The sequence below is a fragment of the Larimichthys crocea genome, chromosome II (assembly GCF_000972845.2).
Source record: "Larimichthys crocea isolate SSNF chromosome II, L_crocea_2.0, whole genome shotgun sequence".
Taxonomy (NCBI): Eukaryota; Metazoa; Chordata; class Actinopteri; family Sciaenidae; genus Larimichthys; species Larimichthys crocea.
The window spans coordinates 10,910,685-10,927,411 of NC_040012.1; the positions used below are offsets into that span (position 1 = coordinate 10,910,685).

Genomic DNA, 16,727 nt, shown 5'->3' on the forward strand with positions numbered 1-16,727 from the left:
TATATTAGTTTTCATGAGTTTGTTTGCAGATATAATATGTGAGGATAAAAATAGTGTCTCTGCATCGTGTTTTGAAAATAAAGGTGTAAATGTAAAAGAGATCATTGGCAACACTAAATCATTAGAGTGGCAGATAACATCCACACTCTGAGGCTGTCACTTCAGATGTTGCAGACCTACCTGACTGGAGGGATTTTAGCCGTTGATGACATGAAGCATTTCCAGTGTCCTGTTGATTCTGTCATGCATAGTGTCCCCAGAACAGTTGCAATGACACAAAATGCTTGTGATTGTTTGTCTGCACAGATTTCTTTTAATAATTCTGTTGGGAGGAGGAAGTGACATTTGCTTACACACATTTGGAAGAGATTTATTAACATTTTGATACATATACAGCACACACAAAGAGGACAATGTAAATCTCTATAATAAATCCCATTATTGTGCAAAAGATGTTGTTACTGTATATATGTTGCTGTATTGCACTGGATTGTATTCAGCACAATATAACAACAGAAGCAGGTTTGAAAATTACCATACAGTTGAATCAGCACCTCTCTGACTGCATTGAACTGCATTGCAATGTACAAGGATTTCCATTTTTCCTTGTTACTCAGCATGCACCAAAATAACTTCATATCATAATGGCTATAGCTAATACCATTTGTCATGGTTAGTGATTAGTTTATGTTCACATCATGCATTACATAATTTCCCTGCGGCGATTAATAAAGTATTTCTGATTCTGATTCTGAGACATTAGCTGCCATGTCACGGTTGCTTAGACAGAACAAGAACTCTCTAAATGCCACATGACAACTGATCAATAAGCATGTTGAGGCAGTTTCTTCACAAAGTCAAGCAAACAACCACAGTGTGCTTCAGAGTGTATTGCAATTGACTGTTTTACCACGTCTCAGGGGATTCACGTTCCAGTCATTCAAGTGCTTCAGTGATTTAACCGCATTTGATTTACCACTGCGATGAACAGCCCTTATTGAAACGGCTGAAAAACTGAGATTTTCCCTTCAAGAACACTACAAAGTATTGTCTGGTGATAATACAGCGAGTGTCAAAATTAAGCATTATGATCCCATTTTAAAGGATCTTCTTCTACTTCTCTAATGTCTCACCCACAAGCTGTTTTCTTCTCTCTGCTCCCCAAAATACAAATGTGACATTACGTAACATTAATTTGAATGCAAAGGATCTTACTCTGCTGCTGCCACCGCCTTAGGAGTCTCTGTAGGCATTTCTAATGTTTCCTCACTTCCGCATTGTGTTGGTGCCGACATGAATCATTGAGTCAGGATAAGGGAATATAAACATTGCAGTCCACACCTGTGTGAGATTTGTCTAAAGTGCTAATCCCCAACGGGGGGGAAAAAGAATTATGAACCTTTTTTGAGCCCTGAGACACATTATGAACATTATGAAAACGAATCTATTATTTTTAATGCTTTTCTGAAAACGGTATGACTCAGACAATTGTAGCTTCTGACGGCAGCAAAATCACGATTAATGCGAGTTTTCATGCACAGAAATAAAAAAGCCAAATGAATGATGTATATCTTGGTAGAAGAGTGCTTGAAATTATTACTATAAGTGTCTTGCCATAATAGGATAGAAGAAAATAAACTTCAGAGATATATTGCTGCTCTGTTTCCGCCCTTCTCTTTATATGTCTTTCAGTGTCAAAGAGATGTGAGGTGAGGAGCTGCAAAATGAAAAATTCAGTTCAAAGTTGATTGCGGAAAGCAGGTTTTAAAAGATATGCAAATAAACTGACAGAGTAAGAGGCTTTGCATTTCCATGAATAAAAAAAAAAATGTATTGCTGAATTTGTATTCTGCGTACGACTCATAGATAGAAGCAGTCAAATTTGAACTGAGCTCTGAAGAAATTACAAGGATGGTTTAGCTTGCCTTCTTGGCAAACATTTCACTATAACCTTACCACAAGAAACAACTGGCTTGCACTAATAGCGACTCTACTCAATTCGGTGTCTGACGTTGAATACAGATGAACGAACAAATCCAGTTCAACAAGTATCTGAAAACGTCAGTGATGTTTGCAACGATGCAACAATTTTATTGTTTTCTCAACTGTGCTCCTAACTCTTTTCTTGCAGGGAGTGCTTACAGGGAATGCATGGATAATGGGACGTGGGCGTTGAAGAGCAATTACTCCAGTTGTGAGCCCATTTTGGAGGAGAAGGTTAGTGTGGTCTCGCAGGAGCAGGAGCAATCCTGCTATGTTTTTCATTCTGCGAGCAATCTGTTATCTTTGATAAATGCTCATCACAGTTTCTCATCATTAGCACACAGGGAGAGTTAATCAGATGTAGTAAAGCGAATGTGTTTAAATTGCTTAATGCTTATTGAACTGGATTTTCTATTTTCTATCTAATGCAGTAAAAGTGCTAAACAATTATTTCCAGATGACTTAATACATAAGTATACTCTTATCAGTGTTCATACAAACAAAGGCAGAGGGCCAAACTGTAAGACTGATGAATGTGAGGAGATTTTGGCCTGATTACCTCACATCATTTCTCCTGATTGTGTGTATTTCTGGGTCTTGCTCTATTTTCTCAGACAATTTTAAGTCTGACATCTGGAGTGTGTCAATGACATTTGCCTTCTCTTGAGTTAAACCTCAAAACAATGAACCATTCTGTTCATATATTCATGTATTCCTCATCTCTTCTCTTTGATCTCTTCTGGAGTTACATTAAAGTAGTAATTCACATGTTGTCTTTGCAGAGAAAATACCCAATGCATTATAAAATAGCGCTGATCATCAACTACCTAGGCCACTGTATCTCCGTGGGAGCTCTAGTCGTGGCCTTCATTCTCTTCTTGTGCTTAAGGCAAGTACAGAAATAGCACCCATCTAAAAGTGTACTGTATGCATGAGACCTCATGGAAGACAATCAGGGAAATTATGTCAAATGAATAGAAGTCTGCGGCTTGCCTCAGTTGGAGTACTCAGGCTAAGAAAGACAGAATGTGTATTTCATAACACGCCTTTCTAAGCAGGCGTACCTCTTTTCATGTCCTGGTTTAAACGCGCACACACACAACCACCTACGGCTGCTATGACAGAACAGGGCAGATACTAAACAGCCTCAGCTGGGTTGTTCACTATGGTTTGATTGATGTGAGCTTCCGAAGGCAAATATTGATTTCTTTCAGTTGAAACCAAAGTAGTAGAAATAGCTGACATTAAATCTCGTTAGGTTTCATGAGGCATTCTACAACTGCTCAGTGTTTCCCTCACAGACGTTTATTCTTGGCAGGATAGGACCTGACCGTCTTCTGAACCTTCAACTGTCTTTTATAAACCTGACAAATGAAGTTATTTATCTTTTAGCAGCTGTTTAAAGCATGGCACACCGTATCTGCAGTATAGCACAGGAGTCTTTAAAAACCAAATTCGGTCATAACTCAGTCAAATCTAATTACAGAGACATGATTTTAGAGTCAGTTTGACACAAACTCTTTGCATATGTGGATATCAGTATCTCTGATGTCTGTTGTGAACAAACCTCCTCAAATGTGCTTATAAGTCACAGAAGGAAGTCGTTTGATCTGCCATAATTTGCCTGAAAATCATCACGTTTTAAGTTTTCATCATTATCAAAGTAATTCATTGGCTGTTGTCTGCACGCTCACGAATACAGAAAGGAACTGCTAATTGTGAATTCAGCATAGTTTTGAACCTTGTGAAATTTATTTTTGAGCAATACAAATGTCTAAACAAAACAAAAAAAAAGCTTTGAGTGCAGTGTGCATGTACTATTGGAGCCTCTATCTGTGACACGACTTGCACAACTTGCTTACAGATAATAAAAAGACAATATGTCCACACTAGCATTATTAGAACTATCTTGCTCTATTAAAACTGTACTGCCTCTATAAAAGCACGGTAATGAAATGTGTTTTTCATTTGGCCTGTGTTACAGGAGTATACGATGTCTTCGAAACATCATCCACTGGAACTTGATCACCACCTTCATACTGAGGAATGTTATGTGGTTTTTACTTCAGTTGATTGACCACAATATCCATGAAAGCAATGAGGTAACAGTGTCGATTCACCGTACTGTGCACTCCACACAATATGTTCCTTATATAAAGCCTTCAGAAGATGAGCTATGAACAGTTTTTTATCAAGAAAAGTACTTAACCTTTGTGTTTCAAATTCTCTTTCAGCCCTGGTGTCGATTAATCACAACAATATACAACTACTTTGTGGTGACAAACTTTTTCTGGATGTTTGTTGAAGGATGTTACCTTCACACAGCCATTGTAATGACTTACTCAACTGATAAGCTCCGAAAGTGGGTCTTCCTTTTCATCGGCTGGTGTGAGTATTCTCCTGTTGACCACTGTGTGTTGTGCAGCACACCGTGCTTCACACTAACAGTATTTCTAAAGGATGAAGTGTTTACTTTTATGCACTGTGTTGCACAGGCCACAAAATCAAATTTCAGCCACAGTTTAACTCGATTGGATTGTAAATTGGTTTCAATAGTAGGAAACAGTAGTTGACAGAACAATTTCATCTCAAGGTCTGTTATTCAAGAGCTTTCAGTCACACGATCGATGGTGTCTTTTTTCTCAGTTGTTATGGAAGTGGAAATTTATAGTTTGCTTTCAAATAGTCCGTCTTTTCCTTGAAAATTGCACCACAAGGTCCATTCAATGAGTGTTCTGGACCTTTTAATCATGTCACGGGATAATGTAAATGTATTGACCTAATAGATGCAGTGTTGTAGTACTCAAAATCAGTCTTACTATGACTGGATGAAGTCCATCAGCAAAACAGCATCCAAAAAAAAAAAAAAAAACTTACTCTGAGATGGCTGGGACCACCTTCCCCAACGAGATTTGAGGAATGTTAACTACATAAGTAGGCTATATGCTGTCTGATCTTCGTCTTGACTTGGTCTCAACCCCACAAAGTTTTTGTCTTAGTCTTGATACATTTTCGTCTTGGTCTTGTTTTGGTCTTGAATAGGTGCTAACATTTGTGTTGATATCTTGCTGTTTGCACAGAAAGGTTTCAGAATTTCATTTATTGCTCAGGCAGTCAGAGCAGATTTTCTCCACTGTTTTAAATAAAAATCAGATTGTGAGTCAGCTGGACCACGCTATCGTATGACATTTCTCTCCAATTCAAAGTAGACATTTGCAGAAGTGAAGTCTGGTCAGCGAGTGAAGCAGCTGGAGACCTTTTAGTGCTTCAAGATAAGGCTTTGATTTCATAAGAGTGCAGAAATGCAGTGAAGTGTGGAAAATGTCTGTTTTTGTGTGTGTGCTTGACATCCAGTGATAGAATGAGTTTGTAGTAGATGGCCGGCCATGACCACATAAATTATCTACGCTCACCTTGAGTTACAGTAAGCTATTCTGAAAAGCATAAAAATGCACATGGAAACATGCTTGTATGCTTCCCTGATACATACATACATACATACTGTACTTAATGTAGGTCACACAGCCAAGCTTTAAGAACAACTGAATAAATTAATAAATAGATTAACTAGCTGAAGAGCAGATAACATATGATTAGTAATGACATGTGGATGACATGATCGGGAAGTAACCAAAGGCAGATATCACTCATATCAATCTTGTTTTAATGATCTAATGTGATTATTATGATGATTAGATTATCAGTGTGGTTTTCCTTTTTGAGAAAGGTCAACTCGTCAGTTCCTGAAATTCACCAAGCATTCCTGCAGGTGTAGATTAAACTTGGTTTTTGTTTTAACCCAATGTATCTATGCAGCAACAAACCCCACAGGCTGAATTTTCATTAAAAATAACATTTTTTATCTTAAATGTAATTCATTTTATTCATTTATGATATTTGTCCTGTGAAAAGAATGCAGTACAGTCAGCAAGAAAAAGTAGAAACAGGCAGTGTATGGACTATAACATACATATACATGAATAAGTTTAAGAATGAAATATAATCTGCACAAATTTACCTGTTCTTTAATTTTTACGACTGCTGCCTGGTGGAAAGAGATTATATTTCTTCTTGTGTCAGTGATATAAGTCTTGAGAGATGTTTCATTACAAGTCATTAGGAAATGATTAAAGTGGGGCAGATTAAATCTGTCTTCCACCAGAGGTCTGGTGTTAGCTGAGATTGAAATAGGTTCAGACCTGTATTTTTTCAGCTCCATTAAAGGTCATTTCTTCTGATCGTTTCACCCGTATGAAACATCTGATCTACTTTGTCTAAGTACTTACAAAACTTCACTATGTCGGGTCTGCTTTCTGTCACTGCGATGCTAACACATCTGATTTCTGTACTCACTAATGATTTTAGCTGGAAGATGTTTTGCTCAATTAGCTTGTCGGCTTGCTGGCAGGGTGAGAAAGTCAGGACTGAACTGCTTGTTTAAAGGAAGAGACTTTCCTTGTACTGCAGTCCCCAGCTTTGGGGTAGCAGTGTGATGATCCCAAATGATTTCTTTTCTTTCTTACATTAGAATGTAAGGAAAAACAGCAAAAAGGTTATGATACACCACAGTGTCTATACAATACGATAAGTAGAAGCTATGAAACACAGACTGCATTCACGTGAAAACAAAGCCATGCGATTAAAAAGTGGAAAATAAATCTCCATTGCATAGAAACTACTTAAGACTTTTGTTTTTCAGAGACGGTGACAGCACGGCGAGTTCAAACGGTTTTATTTTATCACAGACAATTCAAGCACTCTTTTTCTTTTTAAAGTCAGACTTGATAAAAATAAAATCCCTTGAGGCAAGCATGCAGACATCCTCTCCTCAAAACATGCCACTATGACAGCAACTAGAACACTTGTGCTGATTTGACAGATCACTGTTGATCTCACTGTAGATCAGATGTGGTCAGTATTCAGTAGAAAGAGCTGTGGTGCGCCCAAGTGATGGATGGAGAATTTAACATAGGTGCTGCTTTTCTAAAATAATTAAAATATGTTTTGATTTATATGATTTCATACATATGGCATCCATTTAGTACGATGAGTATTAGCGCAAGGCGTAACAATAAAGAGGATTTATGTTTTTTTGTTTATGGTGAGAATAAACTTTGAGAATAAATCACACCACTAGCTTTTGAGTATTCATTAGATACGTGTGTACGATTTAAGGTAAGCTCTGCTATAAATTCTGCCATTCTTGTCAAAATAACTGCTGACATAATGTTCAGTTTGTATTGACACTGTGAGAGAGGCATTCATTTAACTCTATGTTTATTATTGGGGTTGTTAGTTGAGGTGTTGAACTGGACTGCATTATATATTGAGAGTTAATATTCTGGCCACTCCATTTACATACCACAATATTAGAAACACCACCCACTATAGCCTCAACAAAAAACACTAAACCTAACCCATGTCCTAAAAGTTTGCCTTTTTTCTCAACATTTTGACTTTATTTTTGAAATGCCAAATAAAAGTCTTCATCCACTCATTTTTTCTCTGATTAACTGACCTAGTTAAGTCAGTTATCTAAATCGTTAAGTATTTCTTAAAGTGTACTCTTCACTGGGGCAACGTTGAGCGACCAGCGTCCCTCCAGGTCTGAGAAGACCAGTAGCAATTACACAACAACATTTGTTTTTCAGTTACATGTAGATATCATTATTTCTCTGCTAGATCCCTGTGAGGGCAGCAGCTGTGGAGTGATGTAATGCTTTTTTTTTTTTTGATTGTACATTGTAGTAGCAGTCGTGTAGTCTTGTTATTTTTCTCCGTATTGGCAATGCTGCACATCGTTATATGCTTCTGTTGAAAGTACATTCTGTCATTTTACACCTTCATTATTCTGACCTGGACTGCTGCACAGAAGAAAAGCTGTCTGTAGTTAGGTTACCAAATGTCTTTTAGGGACTGGATGGCTCTGTTAAATGATCCATTCAATTTCTATTTTTCAAACAATGCTAAAAACATTTTAACTAATGTCTTTATTCCAGGTATACCATGTCCTATAATTGTAGCCTGGGCCATAGGAAAGCTGTATTATGAAAATGAACAGTAAGTATCTAAAAACAAATATACAGTCATAATCTGGGGTTATTTATTTATTTTTTTATGTTTTTTGTAATGTTTAAATGCCATTAACTTTTCCTGGCATCAGCCTGCTTAGCATGCTGTCAAATCCGGTGCTCATATTAACTGATGTGCAGAATAAACATACTGAAATGACTTCTTCTAATATTTCCTTGAATGTTTTCTTGAATTCAGTGGTGTTGATTCTTGTTTTCCTTTGTCAACAGATGTTGGTTTGGTAAAGAACCGGGAAAATATATGGATTACATTTACCAGGGACCGGTTATTCTTGTGCTTCTGGTGAGCAACAACACAGAGAATCATTGCACTGTACATCCACTGTCATTATTTTCACACTATTTGTGCACTCATTTTACACTGACATAAGATTTATTACTAATGCCTACATGTATACCGTAGGTGTAAACTGGTGAAAGAAATCCGCCTTGAAGGGAAAATGGTTTTATAATTAAATCCATTTTCATCCTGCATCTAGCTTGTTGGTGGAATTAATCTTCCTGATGGGTTAAGGTATTTCCACCAAAAGCGTATTCATAGCAATGTATCCACTAATGGTTATGTACAAGCTGTTACCAGCATACAGTAGTGTAGTGACCAATCCTGATTTGTATGCTCATCTAACACTGTCTTGTTGAGAAAAGAGGTGGCTTTGACTTGTGTCGCTGTCCCTCCTACTCAGCATTTAATGAGCAGTCTGTTCCCAGCAGAAAATTGCTCTCGTATTTCAGTAAAAGCCATTAGCACTGGCTTCAAAACTAATTATTTTGTTTTTTTTCTTTTTTACTTTCCTAGATAAATTTTGTTTTCCTCTTCAACATAGTGAGAATTCTCATGACCAAACTAAGAGCCTCAACCACATCTGAAACAATACAATACAGGTGAGTTGTGTGGCTGATTGTGTATGTAAATGACGCTCCTTCTTCTTTTGTTTGCTCCTTCCAAGGACAACATGCAATGTTTTAAGGCAGCGAAGAAGACACATTTTTAGCATCAAAGTAGCTGAATTAGAAAGCAGACTAATTTTATCATTTGCAATTAGTGTCAGTGTTTAAATTCTGATTTAATTGCATACAAATCCTCAAATAGCCAGCCTCCCAGAGAGAAGATATATTTGGGAATGAAATGATAAAATGTAAATGACAATGAAATTAAATCACTGCCAACCACTGTAACAGAAAAGATCAATTATTCTTTTTGATTTTGCTGTGCCGCTCACAGGCTAAGCATTGCCTGTAATTGCAATAATTGTTGGCAAATCCCTAAAAAAACTGTTTCTTTGATGTGCTTGACTCAAACGCTGATACTTGAAGCAAGTAAATAATCGTTTCAAGCGTGGATATAGTTCCTTTCTAATCCTATACACATTTATCAGTCAAGTCCACACTGTTAAAATTATTAAAATAAAAATTAGGTTTATACTGTGTTTCAGATGTTTTGTATCATACAATGTGTACGTGAGTTCCTATTTCTTACATGTTCTGTTTTCACTTCTCTAATATGACTTTGTTGCTAAGGCTGGCAGGGTAAGGTAAAGTTCAGGTTAATGTATAAATAGAGGAAGTCCAGAACAGAACAGGGTCAGAGAGGTGACATTTAGATTGGGGATATACTGACTACTGATTAAGGGAAGAAAAACGTTTTGAGGCTACATATGCAAATTGTCTGTTAACAATTTGCAGGGGTTAAGACAGGCCATTTTAGAGTGTATAAGAACCAACTGTTAATTCTCCTCTGGGAGTCTTGTTCTCTGTAACCCCTCTTGTGCGTTGCACTGCTAAACGCTCCTTCTTGTACAAGAATAATAAATTCAACTTAACCTTTGATACTTCGAATCCAGTCTTCCTTACTGAAGGGTCACTCTAAGTAATTCTTATAACACAGACAAACAAATTGAGTGAGCACATGGAAGATGAAGCGCGTGACAAGATTTGATAAGTCAGTAAATACAGAGATTTGGTTTGTGCCCGAGAGGGGACAGCTTTGTGCAATCCCGCTTCATGTTGTTATGGTGTGCATCTGACCGCTAAATTGTGCAAGTGTTTTCTCATCTTTTACTTTAAGTGTATTTTTCTCCTTCAGGGATGATTTAGAGTGCACACAGTGTTTACAGAGTCACTCAGCTCGAGACGATTTCAATTCAGGATTTTCAGGCTAGAGATGGATTTATGGTTGTTGTGTGACAGATGTGCTGACATGAGCCATGCAGATTTAAGTGAATGGAAGAAGAAGAGCATCAGACCTAAATATAGAGCAGAATGGCTCCTTCAATATTCTGCCTGTTTTAGCAGAATTGGATGAATAATATAAACAACGGGGTGAAAGTGACAAGGAAAGATAGGAACCATGGCACAGCATGTCAACGTTGTGAGCAGAAAACATTCTTAAAAAAATATCTTTTTATTTAGATCTCTAGGTCATTGGTTCTGCAGCTCTTTTCAAGACGGTAATTAGTTGAACTGTCTATTGTAGGGCTCCAATGGAAAGTCTGAGTAATGCATTATTGCATTATTACCAAGTAGAAATGATGAAAACTATCAACTATTTTTTTGCAACCTGGCCTAGACTTTCTTATTTAAATGGCTAACATTTGATCTATAAAGTATCTGTAAATGATTTATTCACCCACTGTGTGGGCTCAGGAGGTAAAGAGGGTCATCCACTGATCACAGGGTTGGCGGTTTGATCCCCACCTCCTCGTGTGCACATGTGGAAGTGTCTTTTGGCAAGACAGTGAATAACAAAAAGCTTATAAACCTTTGGATAAAACCACTTTATAAATATTAGCATTTCTAAAGTGCCTTAGTAGAAGAAGGTACCCACATTGCAAACTAGGCTTCATCTCTAATGGAGTGTTGATATATTATGGGGCAAAGCGGTGTGTGTGTGTGTGTGTGTGCATCTTTTTTTTCAGCAGGCTGCCTCTCACACAGAATCACGCAGTTTCCAAAATCATCTCGGGTGAAATCCAAGTTCTTATTATAGTAATTTTCTAAATGAGGCTTCTGATGTTTCATCCCTTTCTTCACAGAAAAGCCGTAAAAGCAACGCTGGTCCTGCTACCTCTGCTGGGCATCACTTACATGCTCTTCTTTGTGAATCCGGGGGAGGACGACATCTCACAAATTGTTTTTATCTATTTCAACTCCTTTCTGCAGTCTTTTCAGGTGAGAATAGCGAAAATGAAACAGTGTGACACTGGCCAACGCTCGAAAACCCACACAGATTGTATATAGAGTGAATCATGCTGACTACTTTAATGCGTGTTATCGCAGAACTGTATCACGTTTTTCAGAATGGCTTTTCAGGATGATCTGAAGTAGCATCCTGGCTGTGCATGGCCCTCCCGCCTCATGTTCAGTGTTCTCAGCTGACAGGATTAACAAAACTACGTGGGCATGATTTTTCCTCTGCGGACACTTATTTTTTTTATATCTTTCCTACACATAAATGTCAGACTGAGTGGGAGGAAAAGGAAATTTCAAGAGCAACAAGAGAAGAGTTACAGTATTTTTAGCATGATGAAATGTGTTCTCAAAATTGAACGTTTAATTTCTTTTGCCTTTTCTTCTTTTACTCCAACATTAAAATTCTCTGATGTCTAATGAAGGTGCCATTACAGTTGCATTTACTACCTCTAGTAACAGTAATGTGTACTCTGCAGGGGTTCTTCGTGTCAGTGTTTTACTGCTTTCTAAATGGAGAGGTGAGTCACTAGAGCTTTGCAAAAGTCAGTATTCATGAATTTAATTAAACTGTCAATGTTTCCTGATAAATGGTCTTTATAAAGCTCCATGTGGATTTCTTTGATTAGCTTTGTTGTGTTTTTTTTTTCTTACAACGCTCCTAGTTACAATTTTCAAGCAGAGGTTCAAGCAGAGGTAGCATCAGGTGGCTGTGATGAACAGAAAAACAGTTTCTGTTCCAGCAGTGAAAATGTAGATTTTGTTGATGATGGTTCCTTTATCTATAAAGCAAATTGCTGGAATTCCAGCTGTTTGAAAGTTGTTAATGCAATTATTAGAATTATACATTTGTCAGTGATTGAAAAGTGAAGGACTGTCTTGCTGTTCTCTTCTAACCATCGAATAATTGAACTCGGGGGTGGACAAGCAATTATTTTGATGAGGTATTGTGAAGAATTTGAGTCGCAGCTTTTCTATAATTAGTTAATACAAGTTAAAGATTGTCATTGGGAGCAGTGACTGTGTGGCTTTAAGGAATAGTTTCCAATGCTGTTTACAGTAAATTCTTTGATTTTCCTTCACTGATTTAAAAAGTAAAAAACGAAAATATGGATAAATATTTCTGAACATGACATTAGTGAAATATTTACTGTGAATACACGATACTAACTTTATAAATGAGTATTTCCATGAACAAAAATGTTCTTTAATAACTTCTACTTACATATTCTTTTAATAACCAAATAGTTTGTTTTTAAATCATATTCTTGTATCCATGTCTGAAAGGGGATTAACAGTCTCCTGGTTGTTGCTTCATAACAGATACAAGAGTTTAGTGATATGCATGTTGACCATTTGTTCTTTAATGCATATATGAAGTGGTTACAGTAATATCCTCAACATTTTAGGTACGTTCTGCAGTGAGGAAACGATGGCATCGCTGGCAGGACAACCACGCCCTCAGAGTGCGAGTGGCACGAGCCATGTCCATCCCGACATCTCCAACCAGGATCAGTTTCCACAGCATCAAACAGACCACAGCTGTGTGACCAGGGGAGCCGGCAAATAATCTCCTACTTCAGCAACCCGAGGGAACAGACTTAATCTTTTTGTCCAGTACAAACAATGAAGTGATTTACAGAACAGACTGATTCCTCTAACAAGGCCACAATGTGTCCAGTGTGACTGAAGGGCCAGACAATTTCTGTTGTCTGATGAGAGTAACAGCATCTAGAAGTACACTTTTACAGCACACAAAGTATGAATGGACACATGAAATTCTTGGAGGATTTATTTCCCATAAGATACTGTACGCAAGGTTCAGGGCTTGAGTTTTAATGGAATGGAATATTTAAAAGACATAAAAGTGGCATGATCATCAAACTGTCACATCACAAAAAGTCTTATCGTCTGATCTTATCGCTGTCATCTCACTGCTTGGTGGTTATCAGTGGAGCTAGATAATCCTACAGGATTTACAGCAGGATACAAGTGCTCCCGCACTTGTAAGCAACTGCTCCATTCTTCGGTAGTGGAAGGGGAGACAAGGAATACTTGCAATTTAATTAGATACATCGATCAAGGTGCACTCAAAATGTTGCCAAAAAAAAGAAGCTATTTTCTGTTTAGGGTGATGAATATCAAAATGCAAAAATGCTCTTTGAGTTAACTGCCCGTTGGCATCAACAGCTGCTTTTGACGACAAGGAAAGAGGCTTAAGGGAAGAAGAGTGTTTGACTGAATTAAATATCAAAAACTATACAGTGTAAAAGGAAGAAGATTCAAAAGAGGCAATGCTCGCTTGTTAAAAGGGATTAAATAAATGTTGTGTGATGTGAACAATTGGTATTCACCTCAAAACACGTAGTTGTGACATATTTTAGTCAATTTGAGATGATGATTTTATACTAAGAAGCCATTCTAATGGAGCCTTCATATTATGTCCTCAGAGAAGCCCGGGTCTTCTCCATTAACTTTGTGTTCTTTTATACAAAGATTTTTTTGTCTTGTAATGTACTGTTGTAAAAATTGTTACACTGCTTCACGAGCTAACCTTCACTTTGTTCCACATATTTGTTTCAACCATTATTTTTCACTTCCCCTTTGTTGTGTTTTACTTTTTTTCCCTCCTCAGTGAAGGAAAGGTGTGAACATGAAGAGCTTTTTAATGTGTTTGAGCTCCCTGAGGCTGGTGGATGAACTGTCCCAAATTTAAGCACTCTTTCACACAGGTACAGATAATATTAGTACATTAAATATCACATATGGAGTTGAAAAAGTCATTTATGTAATGTATATTACTGGAACTGTCATGCATGGATTTATCATGCAGGCGCTGCGGAAGCAGATTAAATTATTTTGGCTTTATGAAATCCGTGCGGCTTTCTAGTAATCAGTGTCACAACTAAGCTGTTGGTTCAAAAGAAGAGAAACTTGATGAAGTGAACACCAGTTGCCTGTAACTTCTATACCTGCTCAGGCTGCTCACATAATAATGGGAACAGACATTGATCTACCATGTCAAATAAAAACAAAATGAAGAGGGGGGAGGAAATATTATGAAAAGGATTATGAAGAAATTTTAGTAAGTCTGAATTATGCTGAAAAGCTTATATTTAATGGAGATGGTCCTCTGTATGTCCCTACAGTCCTAACATAACACATTCTCATCTGACTCTCAGCGAGAAAGCATAACTGCCAATGGAATGGATGCATCCACCACATTACCCAAACATTGTTTTTAAATAAATAATTTTGTTTTATTTTAATTTATTTTGGTTTGTATTTATTTATTTGTTATTTATTTGTTAATTTATTTTTGGGGGAAATTATATTGTGACACCTAAAATCCTCTTGATCTATTGTAGAGTTTTGGATTTGAGAAAATATACTGAATTTCTGTAAACAAATGTATTCTAGGGTGTTGTATAGAACATAAAATACTTCATATTTCACTCCTTGTTCTGAAATGTACATTTCAGTTTCAGGTCACAGAACACTTTTTTTTTATGACGTGCTGCTCGACTTGACTAACATTAACCATTTTCTCAAACGTTTAACAATTAAAGTGATTTCCATGTAAATATACCATTTCCAGTGTCACAGCTTGTGCAGCTGTGCAACACTGCACACCTTTCCATGACCTGATCACGTTATGTAAGCATGAAACGAACATTGCTCATTAGTCATGAAATATTTTCATACAGAAAAAGGAAAACAAACCATTTGTTCAAACTCACCAAAGAGACAAATCATGTTTACCAGCATCCAGATGTTTTATTGTCTACATCTTTATATTGTTTCCACTGCACTTTGTAGACCAAATCTGGTTAATTTTATTTTCTACATCATGTATTCAGTGCAGTGTGATGTCAGATTGGTTTTCACTGTACATGAATACATTTGACTTTTGTGAAAAAAATATTTGTTGAACCACCTATGTTGCCTTACCAAAAGAAGGAAATGCATTTTTAATGTCTCTGTAAATGATGTACCACTGTGTTACTGATATACATTTGTACATGCACATGTGAAAGGAAAAATATTGATTTGAATTAAAATTATACTGTAAATATATATATATATGCTCTTTGGCTTTTTATGCTTAAGGTCTCACATTTTCGAGGGAGCTTGTAAACAACAGTGATCCTTGTTGACGGAGTATATGATGCATTGTGTCTACTCAGTTACACTGGGCAATCTGACATTATGATTGCACTAATGGGATCTGTTTAGTTGATTCATTTTGCTATGTTACCCTCCAAGCACTGCATGAGATAAATGCAGCAATACTGTAATGACTGAATCAAATAATTGTTCATATAATAGAGTAGACTACTGCAGCTTCACTAGCACTGTGGCATGTAATTGTCTTACTTGTAAATATAGTTTTCAGTAATAGAAATGAAGATGCCCTGAGAGAGTGCCTGCTATCTTATGTAATATGAATGTAGATGCAGTTTCATACATTTCAGGATGGGCTGAAGTGAAGTGGAGCAGAAACTGCTGTCTGTGCCCGGAAGAACCCTCAGGACTCGATGAGTTATGCATCCCCAAACAATTAACTGAGACTCTAATGCAGTCTAATAAAGGTTTGTTGTGACAATTAATGCTCCTGATGGTTGACAGCAGTATGAATGGTGGACAGTGGATGCTCTTGAGTGTACCATTGCCAAAGGCGAACGGCGCATCTGCGTTTCATTGTAGAATGTTTGCCCCAAGCTTCTTTATATCTTTATTAAATTGTATCTCACCAGTCGTAATCTCAACTAGATACAAATGACTGGCATGAGAGCCTGAGGCTGCCACTACAGTCTTAACAATGCTTCATCATTTATGAGATGAGGAGTTTCCCTAAAACACTACACAATAATTTAAAACAATCATAAATAAATGCATAAATTATGTTTCACTTCCTGAATACAGATGCTGAACTTCACACAGTTTAGTTGTAACTGGGAATATTATACCTGTGAGGAGCTTTGATGTGATGTGTGTAAAATAATAATCTGTTTGTACTGGGCTTGTAGACAAGTTAAAGGCAGCCAGTGTTCATGGCCCTAGCCAGGATTGTAGGAATACTGAGGTGTTGAGTCCAAGTACCCCCCAATTTATTTCATTCCAAAAAGTTTACAAAGGACACCAACAATTTTTAAATTTTTATAAAATATATCCATCTATTCATCCATTCTCTCAGTTTTATCCAAGATCAGAGTAAGATCAGAGTGGTAACAGGTTAAGCGGGGTATTCCAGCCATCTCTCTCTCTCCAGCAATGTTCCCTAGCTCCTTCTGGGGAATCCCAAGACATTCCTACGACAGACGGGATATGAGTTCTGTGTCTGCCACAGGATCAACTCCCAGTTCGATCTGCCCAAGATACCTCTCAAAATAGCCTCCACTCAGGAGGAGGCTCCTATTCAGATGCCCAAACCAACTCAGTTTACACCTTTTGATGTGAAGGAGT

The 16,727-nt window shown here is 37.2% G+C and overlaps 1 protein-coding gene across 1 annotated transcript in view; it reads left to right on the plus strand.

The window, feature by feature from the left end:
• Positions 1 to 14,499, plus strand: part of LOC104917697 (corticotropin-releasing factor receptor 2) — a 31,932-nt gene extending 17,433 nt beyond the window's left edge. The window contains exons 4-13 of the mRNA XM_010729216.3: positions 2,132 to 2,217; positions 2,766 to 2,872; positions 3,968 to 4,085; positions 4,218 to 4,371; positions 7,983 to 8,043; positions 8,286 to 8,358; positions 8,872 to 8,957; positions 11,108 to 11,243; positions 11,741 to 11,782; positions 12,671 to 14,499. Of these exons, the coding sequence (XP_010727518.1) occupies positions 2,132 to 2,217; positions 2,766 to 2,872; positions 3,968 to 4,085; positions 4,218 to 4,371; positions 7,983 to 8,043; positions 8,286 to 8,358; positions 8,872 to 8,957; positions 11,108 to 11,243; positions 11,741 to 11,782; positions 12,671 to 12,811 (1,004 nt within the window). The 3' untranslated portion in view covers positions 12,812 to 14,499. The remainder of the gene's footprint in view (positions 1 to 2,131; positions 2,218 to 2,765; positions 2,873 to 3,967; positions 4,086 to 4,217; positions 4,372 to 7,982; positions 8,044 to 8,285; positions 8,359 to 8,871; positions 8,958 to 11,107; positions 11,244 to 11,740; positions 11,783 to 12,670) is intronic.
• The last annotated feature ends 2,228 nt before the right edge of the window (positions 14,500 to 16,727 follow it).